This window comes from Cibotium barometz, chromosome 16 (assembly GCF_041138505.1).
Source record: "Cibotium barometz isolate CiBa-2024 chromosome 16, ASM4113850v1, whole genome shotgun sequence".
Classification (NCBI taxonomy): Eukaryota; Viridiplantae; Streptophyta; class Polypodiopsida; order Cyatheales; family Cibotiaceae; genus Cibotium; species Cibotium barometz.
In genome coordinates, this window is record NC_141061.1 from 60,019,160 (window position 1) to 60,033,209 (window position 14,050).

General features: G+C 45.1%; 1 protein-coding gene across 1 annotated transcript; it reads right to left on the reverse strand.

Annotated features, from left to right (window-relative positions):
* Positions 1-4,168: 4,168 nt before the first annotated feature.
* On the reverse strand, positions 4,169-9,989 carry LOC147630806 (putative pentatricopeptide repeat-containing protein At3g01580). The gene is made up of 2 exons (XM_086810792.1): positions 5,471-9,989; positions 4,169-5,302 (listed from the first exon to the last, which is right to left on the reverse strand). Exon 1 carries the CDS (start codon positions 9,742-9,744, stop codon positions 6,493-6,495), a length of 3,252 nt encoding a protein of 1,083 aa, XP_086666918.1. The 5' UTR covers positions 9,745-9,989; the 3' UTR covers positions 4,169-5,302; positions 5,471-6,492.
* Positions 9,990-14,050: the final 4,061 nt, after the last annotated feature.

The following is a 14,050-nucleotide window of genomic DNA, read 5'->3' on the forward strand; positions in this document are numbered from 1 at the left end:
ATACAGAAAATGTTTCCAATGTTTCAAGGCCTGTATAACTGCTAGGAGTTCACGATCATAGACTGAATAGTTTTTCTCGGCGGGCAGTAACTTACGAGACATGTAAGCTACTAGATGACCATTATGTTGCAATACACCTCCAATTGCGATGTCACTCGCATCGGTGATCACCTAAAATGGGTCGTCCCACGAGGCAAGTGCTAAACAAGGCGCTTCTAACAAAGCCACCTTGAGGTTCTGGAATGCAGTCATTCGAATCTTTTGCCTTCTTGTCTTCACTCCCTTTAGCAAATCGGTGAGATCTACCGAGAGATTAGAAAACTTGTCGATGTGGGTGGAGTATGCCTGGTATATACCCACAAAAGGATCTAATGTCATAAGCTGTCTGAGGTACTTCCCAGTTGACAATCTCGGCCACTTTAGTCGGATCAAGTCGAATGCCTTCAGCACTAATTATATATCCGAAGTAATGTACCTAGAACAAATAAAATTCTGACTTCTTTTCATTGACGTAGAGCTCATTGCTTTCCAGCAACTTAAGGACTTTCTCCACATCAATATCATGCTGCTCAACCGTAGCTGAAAATACGAGTATGTCATCCAAAAATATGAACACGCACTTTCCAATCAAATCTCGAAAAACACGCATCATCATGCGGTTAAATGTAGCTGGGACGTTCGTCAAGCCAAATGCAATGACCACAAATTCATAGTGGGCCCGTTCCTACGAAAGGCTGTCTTGGGGATGTCCCCCTCCACAATCCACACCTGGTGGTACCCACTCTTTAAATCCAATTTCGAGAACACCTTTGCTCCATTCAGTCTCTCGAGAATATAGTCAATTCAAGGCATCGGGAATATGCTCTTGATAGTCAGCTTGTTGAGTGCACGATAATCGACACACAAACGGGAAGACCCATCTTTCTTCTTGACAAATAAGATCGGTGCTGCAAATGGCGACACGCTGGGGAGGATGAAGCCAGATTGCAACAATTCTTGGAGTTGGCGGTCCAACTCCGATTCCATTGCCTTGGAAAGGCGATACGAAAACTTGCTCGGGGGTTCCGAGCCTGGGAGGAGGTCAATCTTGTGGTCCTCCGGTCTGGACGGGGGGAGCTGGGGAGGGAGGCTGTCTCGAAGAAAAATCTTTTGGAACTTTTCATGGAGAACCGAGTACTTCTCGAGAAGCACTGGCCACCGTCTGGGCTGTCTGGGTGTAAATCATCGCACACTGTGCGCCTTTCTTGACTGCTCGCTGGCTTATGAGCGAAAAGTTCAGAATTCCTGGCTCACACTTAATGGTCACCGGGGCGTTTGACACATTCCGATTGATCTGGAACGTGTGCTTGTCCCACTTGACATCAGGAAGAAACTTGTGAAACCACTGAATACCCAAAATTATGTCTGCTCCTACAAGAGGGGCAACCATAAAATCACGTACAAACTCTATGCCCTGAATAACTAACTTAGCACCAAGAGCTTCATACTTGACGCTCGTTGTCATGCTTGTGCTAAAACCCTCAACCTGTTTGTCCACCGAAGTCGGCTCGAAAACGAGCACGCCTAGCGGCCTGTTCCGTGACCACATCCTCCGTGCTGCCGCTGTCAAACAAGACAACGACTCTCTAGCCACTTATGTAGCCAAATGACTTGAGCAATTCGTTACGCTCATACTCCTGGTCATGGGCGCCCTTCTGCTTATCTTCGAGCTCGCGGCTATTGCTCCAACTAAAGCACCGGGGTTTGAAGAACTAGGGGTAGCCGCTGGGGTCTATGTGGGAGCTAAGCTCACCACGGAAGCTGTGGAGGCGGCGGCGGCGGGCTTTGGAGGCTTCTTCGGACAATCTCGAGAAGTATGTCCTTTTGTATGACAAAAGAAACATCTACCCTCTTTCTTGTACTGAGAAAGCTCTTCAACTTGCCACCTGTCTTGCCTGCCTCCGCTTTCTGGTCTGGAGTAAGCTTAGACACATTGTTCGAGCTTTTGGAGCCAGAGGCTCCCGGGCTCTGTCCTGGGGAAGACCCCGTCTGGTTTTGGCTTTTGCCCCTCGAGGCGGTAGCCCTGGGAGAAGCCAGCTGGGAAGTCTTGGACTTGCTACCATTATGTTTCATTTCTGCACTCTGCGCAAGCGAGAGTGCGTCTTCAAAGGTGGCTGGCCTAAACATACGCACCTCCCATTGGATTTGCGTGTCCAAGCCATACAAAAACTTCCCTTTCTTGTCCGTATCAGATAAGCCTAATTGCAGACATAAAGTCGAAACTCTATTGGCAAACTGAAGGACTGGTTGCCCATTTTGACGCGCTCCCCTGAACTCGTCTTCGAGTCGCTCAAGGTAGTGGGGCAATAGAAACCGCTGCTTAAGGTCGCGGACAAACTCGTCCCACACACAAGCTGCCATACCTACTCTGGTGTGGGCATGAGTCCACTGAGTCCACCAAGGAATGGCCTCACCTTCCAAGTACCAACTGGCTAAGATCACTCTGTCAGTATCTGTTTTCTTAATTGCGCCAAAGTAAGCGTCAAATTGATGTAACCATGAATAGAGAGTTGTGGGATCGAGTTTACCATTATACTTACTAAAGTTCATTTTCTCGAAAAAATGATTCGAGGACGCCGCCAGTGTCAATCTGGCGTCCAATGCTTTGAGGTAACGCTCGTGTTCTACGCGTCGCATGGCTTCGTCTTCTCGTTGTCGGATCTCCAATGCACGCATCTGCAACTCAAGCAAAGAGCTTGGCTACGACTCTGACCCCGCGAGAGGGTCCCTGTGTGACGAGGATCTGGAATCTGGGATACGGAAGGAGAGGGAGGAGATGGAAAACGCGACGCTGAAGAACGGGTACGCTCTTCCAGAGCCAAGATCTGCGCCTTCTACTCATCCAACTTGGCTGTCTGTTTTGCGATTGCTCGCATCACCTGCTGGAACATGTCTGTAACACTCAAGCCTGGTGCCCTAGCTGGGCTGCCTGGTGCACTCTGGTCCCATGGTTCTTGGTCTCTCTCTTCGTCAAAGCTCGCCATAGCACGAAAATGCAATCTGACCATCCACTATCTGTGTGGGAGACGTCGGGCTTCCGGAGGCTGAAAACCAACCGTCCTTCGAGAGACAGGAGTCACTCCGAAAGGGGTAGTCCACCGGCGTCTAAAAACCAACCACAAGAACAAGAAAAAATTCTGATTTCTTTGCTGAATCTTTGTACTTGAAGTAGGCTCTGATACCACTGTAACATGCGGAAGCTTTGGAGAAGAATTGGTAACTTCAATACTTAGAAATCTGCACTCTTTTCGCGACGGAAATTAACGCACAAATTGAAAGGAGATATGCAAAAAATAGAGAGAGGGAGAGAGAGATGGAGAGGACACAGTATTGGGTCCCAAATACCCTCTGTAGGGCCCCCACCACGGACGGTGTATTTGCTTTATTAGAATGATGTAAATCTGAAAGAAAATACAAAAATCTTGGACCTTTCTTGGCTGGGAATTCCCTGTCCTTGACCTGAAATCCTTCACCCTTTTGCTTAGCACCCTCTTGGCTTGTCTAGCCTCTTATGCTTGAGCTCTTGGTGAGAAAATGAGATGAATGAATGGGATTGTGGGCTCTCTATTTATACTACTCCAGTATGAGCAGTCGGCCAGTACTACTGCAGTCGGCCAGCCAATAAATGTCCCACGACTAAGAAAATACAGCAAATAATCCTTTAAATGCTGCGCATCACTTTACTGCATGGCTGGGCGCTTATGCGCATGGGAAACAGGGCTGGGCACTTAGGCGCCTGCTGCCTGGGAGGCTGGGTACTGAATACCCCCTGTTCTGGAGGCTGGGACGCTGGGTACTGAATACCCCCTGTTCTGGAGGCTGGGCAGCCTGTATGGGCTGCCCCATACTTGCCCTATACCTCTCCTAGGGCTGGATAACCAATCAGCTACCCCTGGCCTGCCCCTGGGGCTGTCCTACAGCCCCCCATGGCCTACCCATGGCTGGTGGGTACAGCCAGGGCCTTCTTGGCCCTCATGGGGGTGGTTTCACACCATCCCCATGCCCACACTACGACTTGGGGTAGCCCTATGGGCTGGCCCCTTGTTCTAAAAGCAAACCCCAACTAACTACTCAATGATCTGGGATCTAGTACCATACCAGATACACAGAATCACTGACATCATTCCAGAGGGAGACTCAAAGCGCGGACTGCACTGTTTCATGTGCAGGACAGTGCACACTTGACCTTGGACTCATGTGCAGGACAATGCACACCTGACCTCGGACAACTGAGATGGATCCCTGGCTGACTCGTCCCAGACTGGGCTCACATGGGACCAGTTCACCATCCCAGGTCCTGCACCTTCTGTACAGAAATGTCTACGTGGCATCCAAGTGCGGGATGCACGTGACATCAACCCAGATCATCGTCTACGTTCTGCCTCCAGCGCAGCTCTGGCAGCTGCCTAGCATCTTGTTTCACCATCGACAGTAGCACACAACCAGGTCACGCCTTGCTCCGCCTTGTTGCTCCACTCATCATCCACAGCAGTTGTGCGTTTTGCTGCCTTCGACATCTATATCCACACAAAGTGCCACCGCTATCCTCGACACAAGCCTTCGTCATCAACCGAGCCTCATGCTTCAACTTCGCTTCTTCGCCGGTCTACTACTCGGAGTCACCTCACATCAGAGGGCCTCTTGTACTGGATTACTTCACCACTATACATACACTCATTCATCCATTTTATGCTGTGTTGATTTGCTTTGATCTCTTGCACATCTGATTCTTTCGTCCTTTTGCCCTCACACAAAAGGGGGTACCACCCTTCCAAATACTAACGTGTGTGGAACATCTTGCACAGTTGTTAGAGAGAAGCAATCATCGTAGCAAAATCATGATCTTTGATTTTCATGGTAGCCAATGTCATGTACCGGAGACAAGGAAGCTTTACAGAGCTAACTTGCTCATTGTTGTCGCGCACAAATGCCACAGATGAAGGGGAGAACACTCAGCAAGCCATTAATAATGTCCAATGTGCACCTATAATGACACGGATTAGCCCACCGAGGACCCCATGAGGTGCATCTGGAGTTGACATTGTTGCATGTGTTGTTCTGAATTTGCATCATCATCTGCTGCATTTTCAAAAACTCTAGGAACAATGCAAGACAAGATGCCTACCATGTTGGTGGTGACATTAATGCTGAGAACGCCTAAGTGGAGACTCCACCATTGGCTGAATTTTGTGCTCAATCCGGGTCTACTCTGGAATCTGAGGACCAAATTTCAATAGGGATGGTTGGTGAGGCTGAGTGGGACCTGCCATAGTCAGCAAGAACCTAAGAATCTTTTCCCTGGAAATTTTCAGTAAGAAGAAGAATCAAATGAAAGAGTGGTACAAATGGGGCTTGGGGCAAAGTAAAACTGCCTGTATCCCTTCTATCATAATGCAAAAGTCTGTTGCAATTTGGAGCACCGAACACGGACCTGTTAAACCAGTAATTTCAGGCTAGATTGTGAGGCTGTCATACGCTCATGAGTAAGCGGGTGGCTGTGGCACTGGTGAAAAATGGGAATTCCAACAATAGGTAGCTCCTCCCTGATATGGCTGGTTTGCTGTGGCTAGGAACAAAGCAAATCTGCCTGTATCTCTTCAACCAAAATACAAGAATCTGATGCAGGACTTGGGGGACTGAATATGGGCCTATTGACTTAAAGGGTTAAGGCTGTGTTGTGAGGCTGCACTCTGCTCTTGAGTGCGCTGGTGGCTGTGAGAGTGCTGAAGGATGGGTGATGGGGAGGCCTTTTACCCCCCCACCCCGACCTCTCCTCTTCATGCAGCTGGTCAGCTGGTAGGGTAGTCTGCTTGCTGCCGACCAGTAGTAGTCCCTTTTATTTGGGCCCCAATGCAAGCTACTGCTGAATATGATATATTTGTTTTTGTGCATCCGAGCCGTTGCCCTATGTGAATGCCCTGCTATGGTTGCCCAGCCAGAGATGGATGAAAACTACAGCCACCTACCTCTTTTGCTGCTTCTATTCCCTGCCCCACACTCTCACAGGCCAGTGCATCCTGTTATACACTTGCGTTTTTCATTGCCTCTTGTGTCTTTTTTTATTAGGGATTATAAGATGGGCCTGTGAAATTTTATTTGATACATACATCTGAGTGAGTGGTAGGGGCATGCATGTGACAGTGGCCAATGCAGGATTGTCACCCAATCTACTTGCAGCCCCATGATCGATATGGAGACCAACTGGAGACACTTGCCTAGCCCTGCGCCCATGCAAATACATGGGCACACAGATGTGCTCTGAGCAGGCTACAGCCCGCTTCCTAAAGCCTGCAAGCTGGAAATGACATTTCTGCTCAACAGCATGGTGTCAACACGGAAACTGGCTAGGACAGTGAGATTTGAAGCACACCAAGTTTTAGTCCAGGCCTCCTCCTCCTCACAAAAGTGAGCCATAATGTGCCTGATTAGAAGAACCACTATGAGGCAAATATCTCATAACGGCCACTTAGTTGTGGTTTCTAAATCTTTGTCCAAAACAAACTGCAATGATGGATCCAGAAAAGGCGTGTATCCCTCCTCCTTCATTTGCATGCTTAGGATCTTTACTTTTGCATGGATGTCACTATAAGAATGCTCCATGCCTTCCACACTGAAGCTATGCAAATGCTTGGCTGTTTCAATGAAGGCCTTCCCAGGCTCCTTCCACACGTTTGCACTTTTTCTCAGCTCTTCTACTTTCTTTGCCTGCTCCTGCATGCCAGCATGTGCATAGACACCAGACATAAGAACAAAGCCACCAGCTTTTGGCGAATCCACTGAAAGGAGGCAATCAAAGCATCTTTGTCCAAGATCCATATTGCCATGATTCCTAGAGTGACTTAGCAAAGACATCCAGCCCAGAATACTAGGCCCAAATGGCATACATTGAAGCAAATCTGCCGCCTCACTAAGATATCCTGCACGGCCAAGAAGGTCAACTGTGCAAGTATAATGATTAAGTGTTGGTGGAACACCACGGTCTTCACCCATAAACTTGAAAATGTGATGACCTTCATCCACCAGACCCAAGTGACTGCACACAGAAAAAAGACAACCAAATATTGCCTCATTTGGCTTCATACCTCTGTGTTGCATGTCTTTAAAATATTCCCAAGCCATCCTATAGTGGCTATGCTGAGCACATCCTCCAATCATTGCACCCCATGTGAATAGGTCTTGATTTGAACGCTTGTCAAACACCATGCGTGCATCATCAAGGCTCCCACATTTCATATACATATCCACAAGAGTGTTAGCGACGATGCTGTTGGATTCATAACCACACTCAACAATGTGACTATAAATCAGCTTGCCTTGATTTAAAGCCCCCACACAAGAACATGCCTTCAGAACCCCAACAAACGTAACCTGATCCGGTTTCATGCCAGTCTGCAGCAGTTGCCAGAAAAGAGGAAACACCTCCTGACCACATCCATGCATCACATATCCTGAAACCATTGCATTCCAAGACACCACATCCTGATTTTGCCACCTTTCGAATACCTTGCGGGCATCCTGAAGACTCCCACAATTGCTGTACATGTCAATTAGTGTGTTCGCTAGAAACACATCATAGTCAATTCCACTTTCGACCGTGCAGCTATGATACAGCTTTCCTTGATACAGATCTAATGTGCTAGAGCATGTTCTCAAGATGCAAGCATATGTGACCTGGTTTGGTTCCACACCTGTCTCTTGCATCTGCAGGAACAAATCATGAGCCTCACAAAGAAGGCCATGATCCACACATCCCGCAATCATGGTATTCCATGTCACGGCATTTCTCTCTAACAATCTGTCAAATATCCTCCATGCATCCTCCAGGCTCCCACATTTCGCATACATGTCAATGAGGGTGTTTCTAACAATTAAATCAGAATCCAAACCCATTTCAGTAGCATGAACATGAATTAATTTCCCTTTCTGTGGGCCTGCTTTACTTGACAAAGCTTTCAGAATACACACAAGTGTGACTTGGTCTGGCTCCACACCTTCTTGCTGCATACGCTGGTATAAATCAAGAGCCTCCTCACCATGCCCACAATCAGTAAATCCTGAAATCATCACACTCCATGTGATCACGTCTCGACATTGCAAACTGTTGAAAATCCAATGGGCATGAGTCAAGCTCCCACATTTTAAGTACATGTCAAGGAGACAATTGCCAACACTTGTACTCAGTGTAAAGGCCATTTCAATCATGTAATTAAGTATAGAGTTGCCATGATGGAGGTCCGCAGTACTTGAGCACACCTTCAGAATGCTAACGAAGGAGACCCCATCGGGCTTCACACCATTCTGTGTCATTCTGTGGAAAATTTCAAAAGCTTTTTGAGCATGGCCAGTCTGACTGCATCCAGTCATCAAAGCATTCCATGCCACCAGATCTTTTTTTGGTAAAGTATTGAAGACTCTACATGCATCCTGTAGGCTCCCACATCTGGCATACATGTTGATGAGAGAAATACCAACACTTGAATCAAAATCAAAGCCACTTCCTTCAATATACACATGCATCATTCGCCCATGATACAGTGTTGCTGTGTTGGAGCAGCCTTTCAGAATGCTAATAAATGTAGCCTGATTTGGCAGCGTGCCCTGCTGCAACATCATCTGTAAAAGTTGGAAAACCATACCCACGTTTTCATGAATAACATGCGCAGTAATGATAGCATTCCATGTAACATCGTCTTCTTGGGACATGGTGATGAAGATTTCCTTGGCATCATCTAGGCTCCCGCATTTGGCATACATGTCAATGACAATGTTACCGACAAAATCGTCCAACTCAAACCTTTTCTCGATGACATGGCTGTGGATGAGTTTTCCCTGATTTAGAGCTGCTAACTTAGAGCATGCTTTCAAAGCAGAAACAAATATGACCCTGTCTGGCTCTAATCCCTCCTCTCCCATACGCTGGAAAAGCTGAAGAGCTTGCTGACTATTACCCTGCTCCATGTATCCTGAAATGATCGCACTCCAAGTCACTACATCTCGCCTTGGTGACTTGTCGAACACTGTGTGGGCATCTTCAAAGCTCCCACATTTAGAATACATGTTGATCATGGCATTCCTAACAAACAGATCTGCCTCAGAAAAGCTTTCCACGACATAGAAATGTATCAGCCTCCCATGTGCCAATGCTGCTCTGCTTGTACACGCATTAAGGACAGCGACAAAGGCATGCCCATCTGGTCTTACACTCGAATGTTGCATTGCATAAAACAGTCGGATCGCCTGCGCCTTGTTTCCGAGTTTGGCATGTGCCGAGATTATGACAGCCCATGTGAACACATTTGGGTCGGCCAGAATGCTGAAAACTTTATGTGCTTCCACCAAACTTCCACCGGCAGCAAACAGTTGGATTAAGTGCGTCCCAAGGAAAGTGTTCGACTCGAGGCTACGTGCGACAATGGAAGAATACACAGCTCTTCCCAAGGTCAAGTTTCTCGCTCTTGTGCATCCTTGCAAGGTGCACTGGAAGCTGCATAAAGCGGCCTCTTGGCCCCCATCAAAAGCAGGAAGCTCATTGGTATGGTACCCACCCTCCATCATCGCATCTAATTTTTTTAAGCCTACAGAAGAATAGACCATGCCTTTTCGTGTCTCGGCACCAAAGACTCCGTTTAGATGTTTGAAAGGGACACTGGCTTCTGCAAGCCGCGCAGCTGCTGCAGCCCTTGTAGTAGTAAACACAGGCCGCATGTACCCTTGGAAGTATCATGGCAACTCTAAACTGTTGGAATTGTGTGGTATTCCAATTTGAGAACGAAAATTAGAGGCTAGACTTAGCGCACAACACAATGGAGACGATTCCCTCTTGTACACATCATAAAAATATCGCATCCCTGCATTTGGCACGAAATGAATGCAGGTTAAGAATAGACAAACGAGATGAACTGTGATCGTTCCTCTGTTGAAGTTGACCTATGTGTTTGTGCATCCCATCAAGCATCATACAAGAAAAAAAATACCAAGTTTTTAAAATTTACAAAAGATCATGCTCTACCAAAAAATAATAATAATAATAATAATAATAAATTTAAAAAAAAGGGTTTATAGTAGAGAGGAGATAAGCATTAGCTCTTTTTGTGCCCAGATCAAGCTTTCAAATGCCCTTAGTCCATGTATGAGAAACAGATTCACAATATGACAATCTACATGAATAGCTTTAGTGTAAAAAATGTATAGAACAAATTCATAATATGACAATCTACATGAATAGCTTTAGTGTAAAAAATGTATGCCACTTTCTTCTTTGCCATCATGGCTTTTGCTTATTTACCAAAGTCTTGTTTTTCCTTTTAATAACACCACTTTGGTGCCAAGGTGTGTCCTTAGGGGAGGTAAAAGCAACATAATACACAAGCAATGACACCAAGGACCCAATTTATGCAAATGTTGCTACAAGCGCTCAAAAGAAGATTTGTTCTCGTCACATGGGAAAGAGCAATGGGAACCTGCTGGTGATCCAAGAAATATCATATGAAGAAATAAGGTCTAACACCTCGTCTAGTGAAATTGAAAGTAAAATCAAAGCACTAAGACCCATCTCACCACCCCAAGATGAGAACAAGAGCCTTAGCAAAGAGCACTCTCAAGAGACCATGCTCAAACTAGTTGAAGTGTTGATTAGGTCACTAGTTAACGTTGAACCGCATCTTGTTAAACCCTTCTAAGGTCTTCACATGCTTCTAAACAAGTATTAGTAAACATCATAAGGGGTCCTTCCATTGTTTAGGTTGAGCACCACATTGGGTACTCTTGAAAATGTTGAGAGTTAGAATGAGGGAAACCATGCTTTAGACCAACTATTTGGGAATGAAGATTCAATGTCTCCATCTTAGAGTGAATGGGAAACTAAAACTAACAAGGAATCCATGATTCCATTTGTGGAACCTATTAAAGTTTGGCTAGATTTCCCTACAGGAAAGAATTTTATTGAACGGAAAAGAGCAGTGATGATTAGTCACAACATCATATCTAGGGAAACTTGGCTATCCTTGGCAAAACCCACACTCATCCCTAGAAACATTGATGTGATAGATGCTAACGGAGAATACATGGAAATATGGGGTTATTTCGGTTGAGAAATGTGGCTCCATTAAGTAAAAGAGTTGGAAGGGAGTGAGTATGAGAAACATTGATGTGATAAATGCTAACGGAGAATACATGGAAATATGGGGTTATTTCGGTTGAGAAATGTGAAATTTATTTTAATATTATTATTACCCCATTCGGCTGCGCGGATCAGGAACAACAATGCCGATTCTAATTATTAAAAAATAATAATTTCGCGGACAAAAGAAGAAGAAGAAGAAACCATCTCGACGCAGCAGCGATGTTTTCTCTTCCGACAGTTGGCAGCGGTGATTCACCCCCCCAAAAAAAAAAAAAAAAAAGGAAAGTGATTGGTCCTTCTTCTTCTTTTTGGACTAGCCTTCGGGCCAAGATCCTCCCGTAGTTACCAATTTTTCGTCGCCCGTAGGCGCCTAATTATCCCCTTTTCTCTCTCTTGAGCTACTAGCTTAAATATTAAGCTTATACTATTTTAAATTTATGCACCTGTCATTGCCATAACCCTTGCTATTAATTCAAAACTTATGATTTAAAGCTTTTAAAAGCTTATGTTACTAAGCTTTAAGGTCTTGCAAATTGAGCCCTTCATTTCTTTAAAGAAGGATATTTTTAATGAGATTTTTTTGGCAATACTTCCCAACTACAAACTTTCCACTTCTTTTACAAATTGCATAGAGGTTGTTCCTATGCATACTTCGAGGGAACTGGCCACTCCGTCTCTCAAACTTCTATTCTGAAGGAAGTAATGTATGGAATCAATATGGTGGTATGGGACATCAGATTGGTTTCATATACTTATTAAAGACACATTTATGTCTTCTATCTTTTACCATCCTATGTGTGTATGTGCAACGTGCCTATGTGGTATGGGACACTTAGACTCGTCTCACATACATTCATTTGATTGGTTCATCGCATATGCATTATGTGTTGCTCTAGTCTTCCACACCAATCATGAAGCCATCCTCTCATGGATTTATACAACTAAGGATAGTTGAAACCCCAACAAGAGGGAACGATATGAGAATTAACTCTTGTGTGTACTGGGAATTATATTATATGGGACGCTCGTGTGTGTTGTGCATGTTGGCCATATGTGCCTGTTGTGGTAAGTGTATTTTGATTTTATGGTTGCCTATATCTCATGACGATGTTGGGATGTGTTCAATTAATTGTTCAATACTTTGAACATACAATGTATATAGAAACTAACCCCCTAACTTGCAAGTTTTTTGTAGTTGAGTATGTGTTGGAAGCATATTTAATCTTGGGGCATAAATGGACTATTTGCTGCCCAAGCACCATTGTGATTTGCTAGCGACGATAGAGTCATCATGATGGTCAACGGTAAAAAGTTGGCAATACCATACTGCAAGGAAGAGGATCCAACTTTAATGAATATCTATGATGTTGAACACAAAAGAATACAAGCCTCTTCCACAAAAGCCCCTCTACACAATGACCTACCATCTGCGTCAACAACCAACTCTGATAAAGCCTCTACTCCTTCAACCCCATCCTCACCTATGAAGTTCGAGGCCAAAACCTCGCAATCAGCAGAGCTATTCTTGAAGAAGTTCCCACAGCCAAACCATCTATCTCTAACAAGGAACTCAAAGGAAAGACTCTGGAGCCTATGCATCTTCATCGATAAACCTCACCAAAGGAGACAACCACATGCTCAAAGGCCTCATCATGGAAAACCACTCCACAAGAAGAGACCCTAGCCTCATTATCATCAACAATGCCCATGAGTCTCAAACCTGTAGCCTCAGTGCCAACCAAAGTCAAGGGAGGGCCCAACACCTTCCACATCAACCCAAAAGAAAACTCCACTACGACAACCACAATCAAGGTATCTTAATAGTATCAAAATGTGGGTGGAGAAGCAGCTACTTGTAGCTCAAGGCTACTATGAAGGTGCCAATCAAATTTGGGTACCTCGATAGTCAAAACCTCTTCCTCAACGTAGCACTTGGAGGCCAATGAAGAAGAAGAGTACTCCACAACACCGTCCACAAAAGCCTTTGTGAGTTCCTCAAAGAACTTCACCAATGCAACAAGTGTGGGTACCAAAAACACTACTGTAAGCACAAGGGTACTACCAAAGAAATACCAAAGCTTGGGTCCCCAAGTGCATCACAAAGTCCCCTATGCTTGCACAAAGAAGAAAGCCTCAATACCAAGCACATCGGCCACCAATTTATAGTGTTCATCAAAGATGGGTGCTTGTGCATGTACTTGAACAACAAGGATACTATGATGGTAATTCCATCATATGGTTGCCAAAATCAAACAATGTGAAGAAAACCTCACCACCGACTTCAACCCCAACAACTTCACCAAAAGTTTGATAAGAATGGAGGCCCAAGCAAATCACTCAACCACTCTCGTGCATTCCACACCAACACAAGAGCTTGTCTGTTCAAGCAAACAATCAGCAGTCTTCCCTATTAAGAATGGAGGCCCAAGCAAATCACTCAACCACTCTCGTGCATTCCACACCAACACAAGAGCTTGTCTGTTCAAGCAACAAACAATTAGCAGTCTTCCCTATTGCCTCGACATCATTTCAACAACAAATTTAAGAATCTATATGGAGACTTAGGAGCACATCAAGAACAAAATAACAATGCTCTTGTCACCCCTCTGGAAGTGAGAAATGAGTGCACAAGAAGCTGTTGCTTGCAAATCATGACCTAGATGACCCATTAAAAAAAAACCCTCGGGGTCAAAACCTTCAACTTCACCGAATTAGGCCATCTCACGAAATAACCCCTCACAGCCAAAATCTTGCAATCTCACGAGTTCAGATTTCTCAAGAAATACAGTCTCATGTCTTAAGAACTAGCACTATCATGATTTAAGCCTCATCATGGATTAAGCCATATCACGCAATAGTCACTATATAATTGTTAAGCTTATTTCTTGC

What these genes read in the sequence shown, in the direction of transcription:
- LOC147630806 (XM_086810792.1), bottom strand. Translation starts at nt 9,744, where the DNA reads ATGCGGCCTGTGTTTACTACTACAAGGGCTGCAGCAGCTGCGCGGCTT.